The 17930-nt window shown below is 58.8% G+C and overlaps 1 protein-coding gene across 1 annotated transcript in view; it reads left to right on the forward strand.

The window, feature by feature from the left end:
- Positions 1-1357: 1357 nt before the first annotated feature.
- IGSF9B (immunoglobulin superfamily member 9B) overlaps positions 1358-17930 on the forward strand; it is a 47328-nt gene continuing 30755 nt past the window's right edge. The window contains exons 1-5 of the mRNA XM_070783151.1: positions 1358-1576; positions 10483-10680; positions 12132-12278; positions 17395-17546; positions 17779-17896. Coding sequence (XP_070639252.1) covers positions 1513-1576; positions 10483-10680; positions 12132-12278; positions 17395-17546; positions 17779-17896 — 679 coding nt within the window. The 5' untranslated portion in view covers positions 1358-1512. The remainder of the gene's footprint in view (positions 1577-10482; positions 10681-12131; positions 12279-17394; positions 17547-17778; positions 17897-17930) is intronic.

Raw genomic sequence — 17930 nt, forward strand, 5'->3', positions numbered from 1 at the left:
AGGCTGTTCCTCCCATGTTCAGGCCACATTCCATGCATGGTCTGTGTGTCTGTGTATATGTATGTGTGCGTTTCTTACAAGCAAGTTTCCCTCATTTTTTTTTTTTTCCCTTTGAGCTTCATATGCTAGAGCCAGTGCTTTGTGGCTGACAAGTGCTTTGCGATGGCAATGAGGGTGACCTTCCTGAGCCCCCTTTGCTGCCCATCCTGGGGAACTGAGCCCCTATCACCTCTGCTCTCGCTCTGTGAAAGATCAGACATCTTCACTGCAGCCTCAGATCCCTGGTGTGAGGGGACTGTTTGTAGATGTTTCCATGATGCTGGTTTATTTCTTCTGCAAATACAACTATAATGGGGGGAGGGGGGAGGTTGAGAAATAGACCACTTTCCCCTTCCCTGGGTCCCTTGTCCCAGATCCCTACACTGTTCTCGAAATCCATCTTGGCTTCTTCCTGCTGAGATGGGGCCAGGCTCCCAGGCAGGTGGGGACGGGGGAGGAATCTTGTGCTTGAGGAGGCAGTCTTTTTAGAAGAAGAAGGAACACTTTCATTGCTCAAAGTGGAGACTTCCTGGCGATGAGCAACTATGACCCGCACTGGGGGTGGCAGTGTGCACACGTGTGTTCCTGAGGGGGGCCCGTGACACTCCTGCAGCTGAGCCAATGACTCACCCCAAATCTTAGCCACTTTTAGAGGTCATTTTAGTCATCCCCCTGCCTTCAGGCTGGATGGAACTTAACGTAATCTCATGTTTGGGTGGCAGAGAGTGCGCTGGGGAGGAAAGAGTGGCCGAGTGTGGAAGGGAGGAGGGGAGGTGGCGGTAGCGCGTGACCCCTTTGAAAAGATCTCGAGTGAAGGACGTTCTCAGCTTCCCCAGGCTGCTGTTCCCGGGTTTCCCCATCACTGAATCAGCACCGTCCTCCCGGGACGCCTTTTTGCTGGATGGAAACCGGATGCTGGGTTCCCTGGATGGGCGGGGGCACCGACCCCTCAGACCTACAGTGTAGCAGAGACTCCAGGGTCCCGTTGGCCGGCCCGGCGGCCACATTCCTTCCCCCAGAAACTTGCCATGCAGTGGGAGCAGGGAGCAGAGCCTAGCGGAGACGCGGCAGCGCCTTCTCCCCGGCAATGCGCATGATTCTGCGGCTCTGGGTTTGCCACACGTCAACGCACCTTGAATGGGCTCGCCCCCCTCGACGCGACGGGCAGGCATTCTGGCCAATCGGACCCCGGGCTCGCTGGCCGCGCCCAATGGAAGGGCAGCGGGGGCGGGCCCGGGGCGGTGCGGCCGGGCTTCTCCGCGGCGCTGGCTGCGCTCCGCCCGGGCTCCAGTGCAGGTGCCGCTGCGCCGGGCGGGAGGCTGCGCGCCGAGCCGAGCGGATCCTCGGAGGGATGGGGAGCGGGCCGCCCGGGCTGCAGGAGCCGCAGGAGCCGCGAGAGCACCGGCGCGGGGCGTAGGCTGCGCGGGGCACTTTGCGATAGGATGAGGCTCCTGGCTGGCGCGCGGTAGTACTATGATTTGGTATGTGGCCACTTTGATAGCAAGTGTGATCAGCGCCCGAGGTCTTGCGGCTCAAGGTGAGTTGAAGTGCAGCGTCCCTCCCCTGCGCCTCCCGCGGATCTTGGCTCCGTCCTCCTGCTGAGCCCGCGCCCTCCCGGCGGGCGCGCTCCGGGCACCGCGAGGAGGGGGGACGCCGTATCCGCGGTCGGCGGGAAGGGCCTGAACCCGGGCTGCCGGCGCTCTGGAGAGAACGCTTCGGGCTAGGGTCCACGCCGCCACCCTTGGCACCAGGGCTTTGCAGCGGGTGCCGCGCCCGGTGCCCTTCGCGGGCGCAGCCGCCGCCTCGAGCGCTGGGGAGGCGGTGGCTTTCTCAACTCTGCCGCCAGGGAGTTTTCGGGTTCTCGGTTGGCTGCGGCACGCTGGACCCCGCGCAGTGCCACCGGTCCGCAGGGGAGCCGGTGCGGGCTCGGCTTGGGCTCGAGTCCCTCCGGACCACACGTCGTGGCACCCGGAGATCGGATCCCCTCGCAGGGCGGGGCGCACGGAGCGCCGCGAGAGGAAAAGAGCTGGTTCCGCGGGGAGTCTCTCGCTTGCTCTGAGGAGCGGCCGACTTCGACTGGCTCTGCCCGCGTCCGGCTCCGCTGTACCTGAGCCCGGCCTGGCCGGGCAAAAGTTCCCCGGGAGCGCGCCGCAGCCGGCCACAGCTGGCCACAGCTGCTGTGGCCGAGAGCAGCGGGAGGGGGTCTCCACTGCCGCCTCTCGGGGCGGAGGGAGGTTTTCCTCTTTCTCTGTTTCCGGTCTGAGCTGGGAAGAGGGCAGAGGGAAGCCAGTGAGCTGGGTGATGCGCGCGTGAGCACGCGGGCTTTTGCTCTGGAGACCGCAGAGCGGCCCGCACGCCTCTGTGTGGCACCTCGGCTCTCCGCCCTGCTATGGAAGCTGGAGGTGCCCGGACTCTGAGCGCGCGATGTTCAGCGCTCAGACACGATCCAGCTGCGGGCAGGTCCCCAGGGCCGGCCGGGATGGCTTCCGGGGAGAACCGCCAGGTGGACAGCAAGCAGTAGGAGGACCCACAGCGGAAGACCCAGCGCCCGGCCGCGCTCGCGCAGGAGGACCCTTTGCTCACCTTGTCTGGGGCTGTGTAGGGGGAGGGGAAGTGATTTGGAAAAGTTTCTGCAATGAGATCGGTCTCGCTGGTGTTTGCGGGGGTGTGAAAACAGAGGCAGAGGAAGGCGAAGAGAAGAGTGCTTTTATTATATGGTGTGTGACCCCGGGTGGTTTTAAAATTCTTCCTTTGTCAGGTGGGGAAACAGACCAGAAGCTCGTGGGGTGGGGTGGGGGTGTGAGGTGGCTTGAGCTGCGCTTGAGAACTTGTCTCCAGCCTCAGTGCTCGCCCCTTCCCTATTGCCTTGTACTCTTCTGATGCCTCCATCTCCTCCCCTTCAGTTTGTGGTATGTTCCTGCTATGGGACTGTCGCACAAAAGGATGTATTGGGATGTTTGAATAAAAGAGAGATGTCGAAGGGAGGCTCTGAAATAGGATCCCAGCCTGAGGAGTCCAGGGAAGAGGATGGACTTTTTGCAAGTTTAAGCACAGAATCAAGGGAAATGTGTGCTTATATTATAGCAGCACACAGAAGGGCCAGACAGAAGGAAGGAGTTCCCAGCATTGAAGGTTATTGGTTCTGGAGCTTCTGCCTTCTTTCCGGGAATGGAGAGGTCCTTCTGTCCGGGGTGCCTGGACATGAACCCCTGCCTGCCATCCCTGTGGGTTTCGGGGAGGGGGGTGTCTTTTTAGCCTAGGGGCTCTGTGTGTGGTGGTAAAGGATCTGGACTCAAGTTCCAGCACTGCTACTTGCTGGCCTGTGACCTTGGACACATTGCTTTGCTTCTCTGATTGTCACTTGCCTTATTGGGGGTTAACAGTATGAGCGTGTGGGGTATTTGTGAACATTAGTGCCGTGAAGAAATGAGGGGCTGGCTGAATGTTCTGTGGTAGTGGTGGTTTAGTCGCTAAGTCATGAGTAAGTAACTGATGATGATCTTGGTTCCATTTCTTTCCCCTGAATGATTCAGGGCACTGGGAGCTGGAAATGTCCCCAGGGGGAGTTCAGACAGTTGCCTTTGTCCAGAACCAAGTTTGCCTTCCCCGCTGACCTTGCCCAGGGAGATGTGGAGGGCTGCTCAGAAATCCTTTGAGAGATCTGCAGAACTAGAGTTGTGTCAGTGGCTGGAACCTGGTGGAGAGGCTGCAGGACACCCAGGAGGCATCATCTCTACGGCCTCCGGGAGTGGGAGATGGGCTGATGGGCCAGCGTTTCAGATGCTGCTGTGAGAGCTCAGCTGTTCTCTAACTGGCAGAGGTGACTTCCAGGAGTTTCTTGATGGGAGGGACTTTGAGATGCTTGTCTTAGGGTCTGGCTGAGCAGTGGTTGTTCCAGCAGAGGATTGAAAGGCTTGGGACAGAGAGAGGGGTGGCTTGAATCCTGTGTGTCTGGGGGGCAGTGTGGAGGCTGGGGAGGGCGTGCAGAGAGCCTGGAAGGTGGTGAGTGGAGTCTGCGCCTGAGGCCTTCGCTGAGCAAGCTGGTGCGGAGGACCCCGGCCTTTATCACCAAGGCTGCCTCCTCTTGTGGACCACAGATTCCATGCCTGGCTTACTGCTGTCCCCAGATAAAGCGGGTTCTAACCCAGACAGTGCTGGTAGCTGGACTAATGCTCTCTACTCTCAGCCTGGCCTTTCCTCCCTTCCTTTGGTGGTGAAGGCACGAGGGAGGGCATTTAGGTCTGGAATCTGCTAGAGAGACCCCCACAGGCAGCCTCTCAGCTGAGCGGGACTTGGCTCAGGACGTGGCATGCGTGTTTGTGTCCCCAGCACCCGCGGCTGGAGGCAGGCAGGGGTGTGTCTGGCAGCACGCGTTTGGGAGAAGCTGAGGAGGGGATGTGTGGGAAGAGAGTCAGCTTTCAGCTGCTGGCCCCAAGCTCGTCTCATGTGCTGACCCGGAGCTGCCAGGTCCCAGGGCTGGTGGTGGTTTCAGGTTTGAGGTTCTGAGACAGAAAGCTAGGATCCAGTTACCCAAAGGAGCAGAGGCTGCCTGGCTGGGAGATGCTGAACCCCAGCCTCTCTCTGGCCGGCCTCTCCTGGCTCAGAGCCCTGTGCTCTCCATCCTCAGATCTCTGCCTCAGGCCTGGCTGTCTGCCTCAGGCCTGGCTGTCAGGGCTTTGCTGCGCTGAGTGGGTGGGAGTGGACCTGGCCCACAGGGAGAGCCGCACTCCCTCCCCTGCTCCCCAACCCTCTCCAGTCCTCTGCCTCCTTGGGCTAGGCCAGGGTCCCAGGGCAGCTCTCTCCTGTCTGTGCCCAGTGATGGGTAAAGCAGTTTGTGTAAGAGAGTGAATGTGAATTGTGGAAAGAGCCATCATTGGTGGTAGCTGCTAGAAGTGCCTGCACATATCTGTGTGTGTGCCTGCCTGTGTGTGCAACTGTGTGTATGCGTTTGCACATGAATGTAGCAGACAGGAGACCCAGAGTCTCCAGGCGCGAGGTGGGGCATCTTTCCTGTCTGATTGCTGGTGGCCGTGGGTGGCAGCGAGGCTGGACTTGGAGCAGACACCCAGCTCTTCCCACCCTCTGCTCCACACGTGAGTGTGGACAGCTCAGAAGCTTCCAAAGTTGGAGGCTCAGCCCTGGGGCTGGGTTGAAGGGAGACTGAGCTCTGAGAGAAAACCTCAGTGGGGGACACACACAGGCAGAGCCAGGGGACGCAGAAGACGGGTCTGACTTGCTAAGAGGTGGCTCTGACCTTGGCTACCCAGTAGCCCAGACTCCTGAATGGAGAAGGGACTTGGTCCCTGGGGGTTGGGAGCTGGGTGCAGAGGCAGCTTGTAGCCTGGTCCTGCCGGGGCACTGCCCAGGGGAGCCAGCTCAGCCTGCCTGAGGCAGCTGACCTATTTTTCTTAGGAATCTTCCTGCTTTTCTCTTCTCTCTTGTGTGATTAAGCAGGAGATTGGTGAGCAGAGTCAGGGCCTCCAGAAGAGTTTTGGAGAACAATTCCTTGTGGGCCAGGCTACAAGCGAGGTCCCAGCCAGCCTGCCTGTTCTTCTGAAAGGGTGGTGACTGGGTAGTGCCCTCTGCCCGCCCTCACCCCCTAGTTCCCTCCCGGTCCAGGCCCCTGGCCAGCTGGGCTGTGGCAGGTAATACACTGTCCGGGTAACATGCAGGAAGCTGCTGTCCTGGTTTTCCGGCTTCCAGGTGGGGAGTGCTGACGCTTCATTGTGAGCAGACTCGGGCTTCGATCCCCTGCTTACTTTCGTCCACCTGGCACCTCACCTGAGGCCCTCCCCAGCTTAGCTCTGGGGTACTTGGACCAGGCCCACACCAGCGGTGGGCAGGGTGGGTGTGGCTGGGCCTCTCTGCGGAGGAGCTGGAGGAGCTGCTGCAGGAGCAGAGCGGAGGTTGGATTACTGACTGCTTCCTGCCAGTGGCTCCTGGGGAACAGGCTCTTGGAAATACAATCTAGCCGAGAGCAAATTAAGGTGGCTAAGAGCTGCTGCCTCCTGGGCTGCCTGGGCTGGAGAGTTAGGGAGGAGAGGCACCCATGGAGGAAAGGTGTCCTATCCCTCCCCAGTGCCTTGTTATATGATGGGAGGGCCAGTTTGGGCTCACCTGATCTCTGACTTCTACCCTCAGAGGTTGATGGGGAGTTGGGGCAGAAGAATAGCTACAGGGAGACCTTAAAAGGTGGGGACTTCTCCAAGGACCTCCTAGGTGGGGTGTGGGGGTCCTGGCTGGAGGCAGAATATCCCAGTGACCTCTGGCCCACCCACTGTCTGCAAAGGACACCCAGGGTGCAGCCTTATGTGGACATGGCTGTTTCTCCATCTCACACTTGGCTATGTGTGTATGGAGTCTCTCCTCTGCTTTCCTCATGCAAGCCTCTGGGTCTGCATCTCCCGGGTGGGGGTAGGGGGGAAAGGACGTTCCAGGGGAGCCCGATTCAAGCTTCCTGGGATCTCCTGGAACCCCCTGGCTTGTCACAGAGGAGCGACTGGGGGACTATTGGGGGCTGTGCCTGTTTTGGACTCAGCAGGGATTATTTTTAGGCTGGCAGATGGAGGTGGCGGTGGCTGTCGCTGGTATTATTAGACAACAGGCCTGTGGTTTGGGAGTCTGGTGCCCAAGGGGGCGGGGGAAGGGGGGAGCCTCCCCGGGGACGTGTACTCACTCACTCACTGAGGTGGGGAGGTCTCCCTGTGCCGCAGATAGACAGAGCCGGAGCTCCTGGGTCCCAGGCAGAGTGGGCTCAGCCCTGCACCCGCAGCTGCCTACTGACCCAGGCCTGCCCCGCTGGCCTTCTTGGGTTCAGGACTGCAGGGGTCTGGCTGTGAGAACCTGTCCTGAGTGCACTGTGGAGGGGCTGGCCTTTGATTCAGGGAACAGAGGGGAGGGGGCTGCTTCTTGGGTCAGTGTGGGAGGGGCCTTGTGCCTTGGTACCTAGCCTGTGGCGGGGGGCAAGTGGGGGCAAAGGGGAGACAGGACAGCTGGAACCTGCCCCTACCTAATTGCCCCCCGCGCCCCCCGCCGGCCGCTGGCCCAGCCAGGGGACAGAGATGGTGGTACGTCTGTCGGATGGGTGTTGGGGTCCCACAAGGACCTGGTATGTAGTAGTGACCTAGAGGAAGCTGGTTTGTCTGGCGGCTGGCCCTCCCTGCCTGGTTCCCAGACCTTGGCTGCTGCCACCAGATTTTGCAGTCTTGCTGCCTCTCCTCCCCCAGCCCCGCCCCTGGAAGAGCTCCAGCTTGGGAAGAGGGGTGGGGGCTGTGCCAGGCTGTGGAGGGCTCATGGTCCTGTGCTCACAGGGATCCAGTGGCAGCCCTGGACCTGGCAACCTGCCGGGCACCACCTGGCCCAGAGAGCAGGAGGTCTGCACCCTGTGGGCTTTCAGAAAGGTTAGCCAGACCACGGGGCACCTCCTCCTCCTGTGTCCTCTCTCCCTACCAGGGAGCGCTGGGCAAAACCCCAAAGTGCAGATTTGCTCTGCTCCTCCGGGTACAGCTGGGTCCTGCCATCTCTGAAAAGGGTGCATGGAATCCAGGACACCTCGTGCTCCCTGCGGTGCTCACCCTGCGGGTGCCAGAGTCCCCTTGAGGCTGCTGCAGGCCTCTGTGGTGGGGAGGGGTCTGGGGCCTCCCCTCCTGAAGCCCTCCCTCTTTGGGTACCATCCATCTCTGCCTTCCCACACCCCGCCCCCCCCCCCCCCACCCCACCCGCCTTCTTCCTCCTCCCTACTGTTCCTGGAGCCTGGCTCTGTTCCCTCCTGACTTTCCTAATTCTCCATCCTCTGAAGGCCTATGTCTCTGTGTCCCTGGCAGAATCCTGGGTGCCCTTGACCTCTCTCTGTGTCTCTGTCTCTGCCTGTCTGTTCATACCCTGACCGTCTGTCTCCATTCTTGCCCCTGGAATCTCTCTTGCTCTTGACTTGGGTTGTGTCCTAGGTTTGAAGGCATTTCTCTCCTCCATCAAACCCCTCTTCCATCTCTGCTGCCAGCCTGTTTACTTTTTCTTTTTTTTTGCAGCAAGCTTTTCTGGAGAAAGTGTTTTATTAGACATGCTTTGGCTCAGAAAAGCTCAGGCTGAGGGGGAAGTACTCGTGGGTGATGGGTGAGAGCACACGCAGAGTGTGTGTGTGTGTGTGTGTTGAGATGAGGAAAGCTGATAAATATTTTAGGATTCTGAAAGCCAGGAAGACTGGCCTGAGTGCGGGGGCTGGGACAGGGCCTCCCACTCCACTGCCTTCATCCTGGAAGCCCGTCTGTTTTGGCTTTGCTCACTGTCTCTGTACTGCTGGTCTCACCATGTCTTCTTCCAGCTGCTGTCTCTGGCGGAGGGACGTGGGAAGACCTGTGGGGTGGGGCCCAGGTCTGGCTGGGTCTCAGGTGGGGTGCACAGCCCTGAGCCTGGGTGGGTGTGGAAGAGGCCACCTCGTTGCCCAGTTGCTGTGTGGAGAATGAGGCAGTCAAGGTCTTGCCTCCCAGAGCCTCTAGAACCTTTTCTATGAGAGGAGGGCAAGCAACCCTGCCCCCTGCCCCAGATGGCCACCCCTGGGAGGCACTCCCGCCTCTTGCCCTGGCTCTTGTAGTTCCTCTTCTTTCCTCCAAAGTCTGCATGCTCACATGTACATGTGTACACACATACACTCATGTGCACACATGTCTGTTCTTTGCCCACCCCTCCAGGGCCCAGGGTCAGCCTTTGTGCCAGGGTGCTCTGAGGCGGGCCCAGTCCCTGCCTGGTGCCCCCAGGGGATGGGGTGGGGGCTGGGAGGAGCCTGCTACACTTTCCCTGAGGGGCTGGAATTTAGCCTTTGCCTAAAGCAGGTCTGGGAGGGTTGGGAAACCTGCTGGGGCCTCAGGCAGGTGAGGGCAACACTGTGCTCTGCTCCAAAAATACTCTGTGATCTTAGCTCTTTCTCTAGAAAACAGTGATGTCACCAATAGCCAATCAGCTTCCAGAAGGGTTGCCTCCTCCTTCTTCCGCAATTTGCGGGAGGAGGAGAGGGAGCTGGAGCGGGAGGGAGAGAAGGAGAGGCCGACAGAGACATGGACCTGGAGAGGCAGAGCACACAAGCACACAGGGGCCAGGCAGCAGAAAAGCAAAACCCTTTCCCCAGCATAGGCAAACGGAACCCCACATGTACCCCCCCACCCCAACACACGCTGATAGAGTCATACAAAGAAGGGGAGCAGGTAGACAGCATAACCCATGTGGGTGGGAGCTAGAGAGAGACAGAGATACAGAGAGACAGACATGGAGGAGGAGCCAGAGAGAGATGGACACAGGAGAGACACTGGAGAGAGAGAGACAGAACCAAATAGAAAGACACATAGAAAGAGCCAGATACACAGAGACACAAAGGAGAGCCAGACAGAGGTGCCTGGCAGGAGCCCACAGGGGTCAGAGGTGTGCGCAGAGTCAGGCCAGAGCCTCAGTGGAGCAGCCGCTGTCCGTGGTGCTGCCTGGAGGGGCCCAGCCGGCTCTGGAGGAGAGGGGCGGGGTCTGGTGGGTTGTGTGGGTGCTGGGAGGGAAGGCAGGGGGAGGGGCCTCCCATCGAGCTCTTTCACTGGGAAGGAAGGTGGACAAGGTGACTTTGGTGTGGCAGCCCGAGTCAGGCTGGAGGTGGGGCTGCAGACCTGGGGCGGAGCCTGGGTTAACCTGTTCTCTCTGGGGCTGGGGCTGGGGCTGGGGCTGGGGCTGGGGGATATGGGCCTCTCCCTGCCTCACCTCCCATCCCTCCCAGTCCCTTTCTGGAGGATGTTAGTGCCTTATCTAGCCACGTGCTTTGTCCTCTGCCAGGTAGGGGTGGTCCCCTTAGCTGGCTGAGGTTAGTGGCCCCAGGGTCCCCCTCCCGTGTCCCCAGCATCCTGCGGTCCGGATGGTGATGTCTGGGGCTTCTCCTGCTGATAGACTTGGGGCTTGTACACTGGAGGGATGGAGGCCCCTCCCGCTCCCTCCTCTGCGGCAGGCGAGGCGGGCAGAGGGAGGAGGGGCAGAGAGGCCAGCTCAGGCCGGTGGGGTTTTCCCTCTGGCGATGCCAGGAGCAGCCTCTGCTCAGCTTGTTGGGGATTCCCCGCTCCTGTGTGGAACGCTCTTGTTTGGTGCTGTGAACATCAGGCTGAGCTGGGGGTGGGGCGTGGGAGGACGCTGGCTCCGAGTCTCCCTGCTGTGCTCTAGCAGGAAGCATCCTGGTGCAGGAAGAGGTCCCCATTCACCCTTGGCTGCAGTGCCTGCCCGGACCTTGGTGTCCACAGAGGGGCCGAGGCCCCTCTACCTTCTCAGTGGCCACCCTCCTCAGAGCTGGTAGGAGTGTCACTGGGAAAAGGCATGGTCGGGCTGTGCTCTTCAGGGTTGGGAGGGCAGAGGTGGTCTCTGGGACAGCCGGGCAGGATCTCCTGGCCTCTCCTTTCCTGCGTCCCAATGTAGCTGTCCCGCTAGGTGCCCACGGCCTGCGAGAGGAGCCCGAGTTCGTGACCGCAAGGGCTGGAGAGAGCGTGGTCCTGCGATGCGACGTGGTCCACCCGGTGACGGGGCAGCCCCCGCCCTATGTTGTGGAATGGTTCAAGTTTGGGGTGCCCATCCCCATCTTCATCAAGTTCGGCTACTACCCGCCTCACGTGGACCCTGAATATGCAGGTAAGGGCTGCCCCATTGCCCTGGCTTCCCGCCTGGCTCCGGGGGGGGGGGCGCGGGGGCCCGCCCTGTCCCTCTTGCCTGTGTCTTGTAACCTCTCGTCCTTTCCGATGGGCCTCTTATCTCTGTTTTCCAGTCGCTGCCTCTGTCCTCCCATCCTTTGCACTCTGGTAGGTTTTAATTAAGTGGTGAGAGGAGAGGGACAAGGAGGTGGGGCAGACACAGGGCTTCCTGAACAGCCTCACCGATCCGCAGGGGGCCCTGCGGATCCGGAGGCCAGAGGAGAAGGGAGGCCCAGAGCCCGCCGCGTGGGAGAGGAGGCCGGCTGGAGGGCGGCTCAGTAGAAGCAGCTGAGTCAGAGCCTCGGCAGGCAGCCATGGGGTTTGCTCTGTCTGGCTTCGCCCACTCCCTCCCTCTGGCTCTGAAGTTGGGGCCTCTTGTCCTGGGTGGAGGGAGCGTCTGGGCACCCACTCTGCCTCCTCCTCCTGGCCCCCTGTGTCTTGTTCTGCAATGACTCCTGCCAGTTGGGCCTCACTGAGTCACTGCCAAGGGCCTGCCCACCAGGGAGGAGGGCATGGGGCAATGTGAGTGTGTGCTCCGGTGTGTGTGTGTGTGTGGGTGTGTGTGCGCGCTGGGGTTTAAAGGAAGAGGAAGCTGGCAGGACATGGGTTTTATCTTTACCTCTGGGCTCTGAGGTCTGCCTTGCATTTTTGTCAGCTTCTATTTCTCTCTCTCTCTCTGCCCTTCTCTCTCCTCCTGTGTCTGTCTCTCCGGCCCTGGTTGGTTGGGACTGTCTGATTTGTAGGCAGATTGCCAGTGTCGAAAACACAAGGAGGAAAGCAGAGGAGGTCGTGACATTGGGGCGAGGAATGGGCTGGGCTGAGGGAGGACCCGGAGGGCACTCTGGGGAAGGGGTCTGAGTTAGGGAGGGTGGCTTGGAGTAGATTAGAGCTCTACCTGCCAGCTGCTCTGAGTTCTCAGGCTACATGCAACCCCCACTCCAGCCAAGCTTGGGGCCTGGGCTCTGTCTGGACCAGTCCTCTCTGCTCTCTGGCCCCAGCGGCAGGACTGGGAGGGGATGTCAGCACCCTGTCCCTGGTGGCCTCTCCCCTGGCTGCTGTAGGGAAGCCACACAGACAGGGTGCTGGGCGTGGCAGCCACGGGGACCCCCGGGACAGGATGTTGCTCAGCCTGGCCGGAGGTTCCCAGGGCCACTCATCCTCTCCTATCCCACCTCAGCAGAGCTCCTTCCTCTGTTCCGTCCCTAGAGAATGGGACGGTGCAGAGAACTGAAGCCTTCTTGGTGCAGCTGGTGGGCAGAGAGAGCAGGGCTTTTGGGGCCGCTCTGCCCTGGGCCTGCCTGCCCTGGGCTGGGGTCGAGGGAGGCTGTCCCTGTGGGGCTAGGGCTGCAGGGGGCAGCGCCCTGCCCTGACCCTCTTGGTCCCTCTCCACAGGCCGTGCGAGCCTCCACGACAAGGCATCCCTACGGCTGGAGCAGGTGCGTGCCGAGGATCAGGGCTGGTACGAGTGCAAGGTGCTCCTGCTCGACCAGCAGTACGACACCTTCCACAACGGCAGCTGGGTGCATCTCACCATCCACGGTGCGCGGTGTGCGGGTTGTGTGCCTGCGTGCGAGCGTGTTCGGTGTGTGTCCTGCGTGTGCTTGAGCCTTTTCCCAATGCCCCTGGGACTCAGCCCCTGACTGTAGCCTGCCCTGGAGACCCTGGTGCAGCTGTGCCCCAAGTTCCTCAGCCTTCCTGGAGACCCTGGCCTGGCCCACCGGTCAGATACCAGTCACACCCCTGGCCCCTTGGTCGTCCTGGAGTCCCAGAGGCCGGGCAGCTCCTGACAGACGGCGGTCACCATGGGTGGGGGCGGGAACTGGGTTCTGGAATCCGGGAGGGTTGAGCATCTGCAGGGTGGATTCTAGGGCAGTTGCAGGAAGACCCTCTTCAGGGATCCCCTGTTAGAGCCTTCCTTTAGTCCATTTGCCTGAGTAACCATTGAGTGTCAGCCAGCCATTGAGCTGCAACTGATGGGCAGCAGCAGGACAAACCCAGGGCCGGGTGGCAATCCTGCTGGTCCTGGCCTGGAGGGTAACCCTTCCAATGCTAGTGGGTACTTACTTCCTGGGGTGAAGGGTGATGGTCTCTCACAGGGCCAGAGTCTTTCCTGGGACTGAGGGTCCCCTGTGCCCCTGGGAGCCCTCCTTTGGGAGGGGAAATTCCCAAGGAGCCGGGAACACTGGAACCCAGAGAAAGTGGAAGAAGTGATCCCCATGGTGGAGGAGAGCAGGGTTTTTGCTTTGCTTTATTTTACTCTTGATTCAGTTTGTGATATAGTGTGTTCAGCCGCCACGTGCCACACATACTGAGCTGGTTGTTGAGGCTTCAATGGCACGTGTGCTTTGGACGCCCAGGCACAGCTTAGGTCCTTGTGGGTATGATGTCTGTGACCCTGAATTCCATGCTCAGCAGAGAGGAACTGGCAGTGTCCTGGCTTGTGAGCTTCTCCCAGTTTCCACTGGCCTTGTCTCATGAGGTTGGATCAGGTCGTGCACCTTCTGCCCTGAAAACCCATCGAGGGCCCTGGGAAAATGGTGTTTTAGTCTGAGACTGGCCTCTGGGACCAAACAGACCTAGGAGTGGTGGCCTTGGGGCAGTGGTCCAGGCTGCTGACTCACTGCATGCAACCGACTCCTGTCCGTCAGTCCCCAGAGACCAACGGTGGGCTTATTTTAAACCTTGGGTGGGCTGTTCCCACTACCGGTGAGCTTTTGAGTCAACTTCCTTTCAATGCCAGCTGTTGTCTGTGCTGGGAATGAAAACTCAGCTTAATATTAGTCCAAGCAAAATGTAATTAAGAAGGTAAACCTACCGCTGATGGCACCACTGATGGAGCGCTGAGCCAAGAGCCCCCACGCTGCCTGCTTTCTTGTGCCATCTCCCAAGGTGGGCTGATGCCGTCACAGCCCTGCCTGCCTCCCGCGCATCACCGCTGGGTCCTGTCCAGGGAGTGGAGGCGGGTGGACCAGCGGGGAACACGGGCCGACGAGACTCGGCTTGTGTCGTGAGTCCACCTCATTCACTGTCTGAGCCAGGACACCCGCCTCCCCTCGCTGAGCTTCACTATTCTGTTTCCAAGAACCGTGCCTGTGTGCAGGGCTGTAGTGAAGATTAAATGAAGCCCTGCAGATGAAGACGCCTGGTGCTGCGTTTGGAAGGTTGGCTGTGTGGGGGTCACTCTCTGCAGGATACGGGTCACCCTCCCCATCACGGGAGAGAACGACCAAGTTGGGCAGCCCAGGAGGGGCCTCGGGCTGGCAGAGGCAGCCTGGGTGGTCGAAGAGCCCTTGGGAATCGACCCATGATCAACATGCGTTCCTGAATGTCCACTCGGCAGGCTCTGGGGGTGTGCAGACTGAGCTCTGAAGGATCGTCAGGGGACAATCAGGTCCAGAGGCAACTGCAGTAGAGCTTTGGAAGCATGAGGGACAGGGACTTCTCTGAGGAAATGAGCCCTGGGCAGAGACCCTTTGGGGAAGAGGAGTTGACCAGGTGAGGGGGGTCGGGGGATCAGGCCTGCAGGGTGTTCCAGGGCAGAGGGAACAGCATGCCCGGAGGCCCAGAGGAAGCAGAGCCACCACATTCGGGAGCCTGGCTGCTTGTTGGAATGAAGGGCCAGGCTTTAGCACTGGAGCTCAGCTCGTCATGGAATGCTTTCCCTACCAGGGCCCCGCTCCCAAGGTGAGCGACCTCACCCTCTCTCTCTCCCTCCTGCATTCTGAGGTTCCTTCTGGCGTAAACACTTCCCTTATTGAAGGAAAGAGTCTGGAGCACAAACATTGCATTTCTTTCAAACTAGAATGTCAGGTATTTCTGACCGGGATCACCCTGGGAAAATGAAAAATTAGAATCACAAGTTGTCTCCTCCTCCTTCTGTGTTTTCTTCAAGGCCAGTTGGGAGGAAGAAAATCCAATTATTTCCTCATTGCATATGAAATACTAGAAAAGGCCGAGTCAGGCCTTGCTTTCTGTCGGTGAACTGCTTGGAGGAGAGGCCAGCCTATTTCTAACCTGCATGATTAATTATAGGGCATGTGTGAAAAAAGAAGAATTAAGCTGGAAATGCAGCTGGCAGGCTCACACCTAATCCGGTAAATAATCGGGAGTCAAACCATTATTTTCCTGAAAACTTGAAATTGTTCAAAGTGCTTTCCTGATTAGCACCTAAATAATAAAGTAATTATGTAATTAGTAATTAATTTGTCACTTCAGGACATAATTTATTGTATTATCTTTTCCTTAAGCGTGACACAGAGGTAATAGAGGCCGAGGCTGTGTGAGCTGTAGTTCAAGAGCAGGCTTGGCAGCAGGACTCTGCTAGGATGGGCTCACGGGCCAGGGTAGGAGGCAGTCTGGGGCTCGGAAGCCAGGATCCCTTTGCAAGGGCTTAGAATGTGTTTTGGGGCTTCCCTGGTGGCTCAGATGCTAAAGAAGCTGCCTGCAGTGCAGGAGACCCAGGTTTGTTTCCTGGGTCAGGAAGATCCCCTGGAGAAGGGAATGACTCCCCACTCCATCATTCTTGTGAAGAATTCCATGGACAGAGGAGCCTGGCAGGCTATAGTCCATGGGGTCGCAAAGAATTGGACATGACTGTGCGACTAACACAGAATGTGTTTTACCATCACTTTTGGTGTGTTTAACGTCGGGTTAGGATTGACTTTCTCAAAGATGTTGGTTGTGCGTGATGAAGACCGCTTCCCCGGTCACCCAGCCTTCACTCATGGCCACCTCTGTGGCCACACTGAGCGGAGCTTTGGGGAGATTGTTGAAGAAGGTCATCTCACCATCATCTTGTCTTCAGTTTTATATTTGCATTTGTGTTGGTGTGTGCGCGCGTGTGCACGTGCACTTGCAGGCATGCAGCTATTTCATTGCATTCATCTGTTCATTCAGCCATTTGTTGAGACTCTGTAACTTGCCACTTCAGTTCTGTTCAGTTGCTCAATCATGTCTGATTCTTTGCGACCCCATGGACTGCAGCTTGCCAGGCCTCCCTGTCCATCACCAGCTCCTGAAGCTTGCTCATGTCCATCAAGTCGGTGATGCCATCCAACCATCTTATCTTCTGTCGTCCCCATCTCCTCATGCCTTCAATCTTTCCCAGCATCAGGGGCTTTTCCAATGAGTCAGTTCTTTGCATCAGGTAGCCAAAGTATTGCAGCTTCAGCTTCAGCTTCAGCATCATTCCTTCCAGTGAACATTCAGGACTGATTTCCTTTAGGATGAACTGGTTGGATCTTGCAGTTCAAGGGATTCTCAAGAGTCATCTCCAACACTACAGTTCAAAAGCATTGATTCTTCGGTGCTCAGCTTTCTTTATGGTGCAACTCTCACTTCCATACATGAGCTGCGCTAAAAGCTGAGCACATACTGGGATTTATGGAGATCTCTGCTCTCAGGAGACTTGGTCGTAAGTGCTTTAAACTGTCTCAGGGGACAGGATTGCAGCAAGTGCCTTCCTCGACCGGCTGACCAGGTGAGGCAGAGGCAGCATTTTAGCAGAGATGTAGAAGCACCAGAAGGGTGGGATGTGAGTATGGCCCAGGAAGGGGGGATGGCAGGTGCAGCAATCCCAGGGATGGAATTTCTTGGCACTCGTAGGAAGACACGAAGGCTGGAGTGTTGGAGTCGATTTGAGGGATGTGTGGTGGCTGGTGGACAGCTGTGACCCCTAACATTGCTTGGGTCTGGGGCGAGGCTACCTCCTAGGAGACCCCTCTCACAGCTTCTCCTTGGGGCCTCAGAAGCTCTGGGCAGCTAACAGCGATGGCAGTACTGGCAAGATAACCACCATTCAGTAGCTTTATGTTTTACCAGCTCCTCTCACAGACTCTACCTGGATCATTCCTCCCATCAATGTGGAGGGCAGGGTTTTAGGTAGACCCCAGAATAGCTGAGCCCAGGGCTATAGGGCGAGTGGCTTTTGAACTTGAGCTTGGAGCCTTGAGACAAGGTCAGAAGTCCAGGCCCAGCCTGGTGTTGTGGACCCTCAGGCTGGGCCAGAAGACCCCAGGTGATTGTCCAGAGGGTTGGGGGTGATCAGATGGCTTCTAAAAGCAGCTTCGACAGATGAGATGGGATGTGTTAAAAGCTGATTGTTTCAACAGGGTGGGATTTTAGTCAGGACTCTGAAGCAGGTGCTGGGGGAGCAATTTGGGAGGGAGTGGCCATGGCTGGGCTGGGAGAAGATGTAGGATTGTTTCTTCAGGGTCTAGGCGATCCCACACCACCTGGTTTGTGATCCACGTTAGGCCTGATGGGGCTCAGATGGTGTATGGCCTGCAACCGTGGGCCTGGCTGGGCTGGGGTTATGGAAAGATGGGTCTGTGGATGGTCGAGGTGTGAAGGGCTGCAGGTATATGGATGCCTCATTTATCCCCATGTCCCTGGAGCCTCTGGGGCACCCTGGTGCTGGACAAACAGTCCTTTATTTGGAATTAGGTGGCTACAAAAGGGAAAGTTTAGAATTGGGATCCAGCCAGACTGTTGAGTTCCAGGTCTCCCTTCCAGAAGGCAGGTGGGCAGAGCCTGTCTCCTGCTTACCTCCTGCCTCCAGGAGTGCCCTGGACTTGTGGGGTGGGCCCCGGAGCAGGGTGCCCATGTGCGGGATGGCCAGCTGACCAGCCTGCCCCATGCCTTCGGTCTCTTGCAGCTCCTCCCACCTTTACAGAAACACCTCCCCAGTACATTGAGGCCAAGGAGGGTGGTAGCGTCACCATGACCTGCATAGCTTTTGGGAATCCCAAGCCCATTGTCACCTGGCTGAAGGAGGGGACACTCCTAGGTGCTAGCAACAAGTACCAGGTGAGTGTGGGTCTGTCACGGGCTGCTGCACCCCCTCCTTGCTGCCCCCCGCCTCCTGTCCTGCCACCAATTCACCTTTGCGGAGGCACAGGTAGGGCTGGAGGCGGCAGGCGGACTGGGCGGTACCTGTGACCTTGGAGGTTCCCCAGTGCACAGGCCCCGAGGCCCCCTCCACCTGGGAAGGCGTTGGTGGGGCCCAGGGTGGGAGCTGAATCCGTCTCCTTGGCTCCAGGTGAGTGAGGGTAGCCTGACGGTGACGTCGGTCAGTCGGGAGGACAGAGGCGCCTACACCTGCCGTGCATACAGCATCCAGGGGGAGGCGGTGCACACCACCCACCTGCTCGTCCAAGGTGAGGCCTCTTGAAGGGAGTCCTGGCCCCACTG

Source organism: Bos indicus, chromosome 29 (assembly GCF_029378745.1).
Source record: "Bos indicus isolate NIAB-ARS_2022 breed Sahiwal x Tharparkar chromosome 29, NIAB-ARS_B.indTharparkar_mat_pri_1.0, whole genome shotgun sequence".
Taxonomy (NCBI): Eukaryota; Metazoa; Chordata; class Mammalia; order Artiodactyla; family Bovidae; genus Bos; species Bos indicus.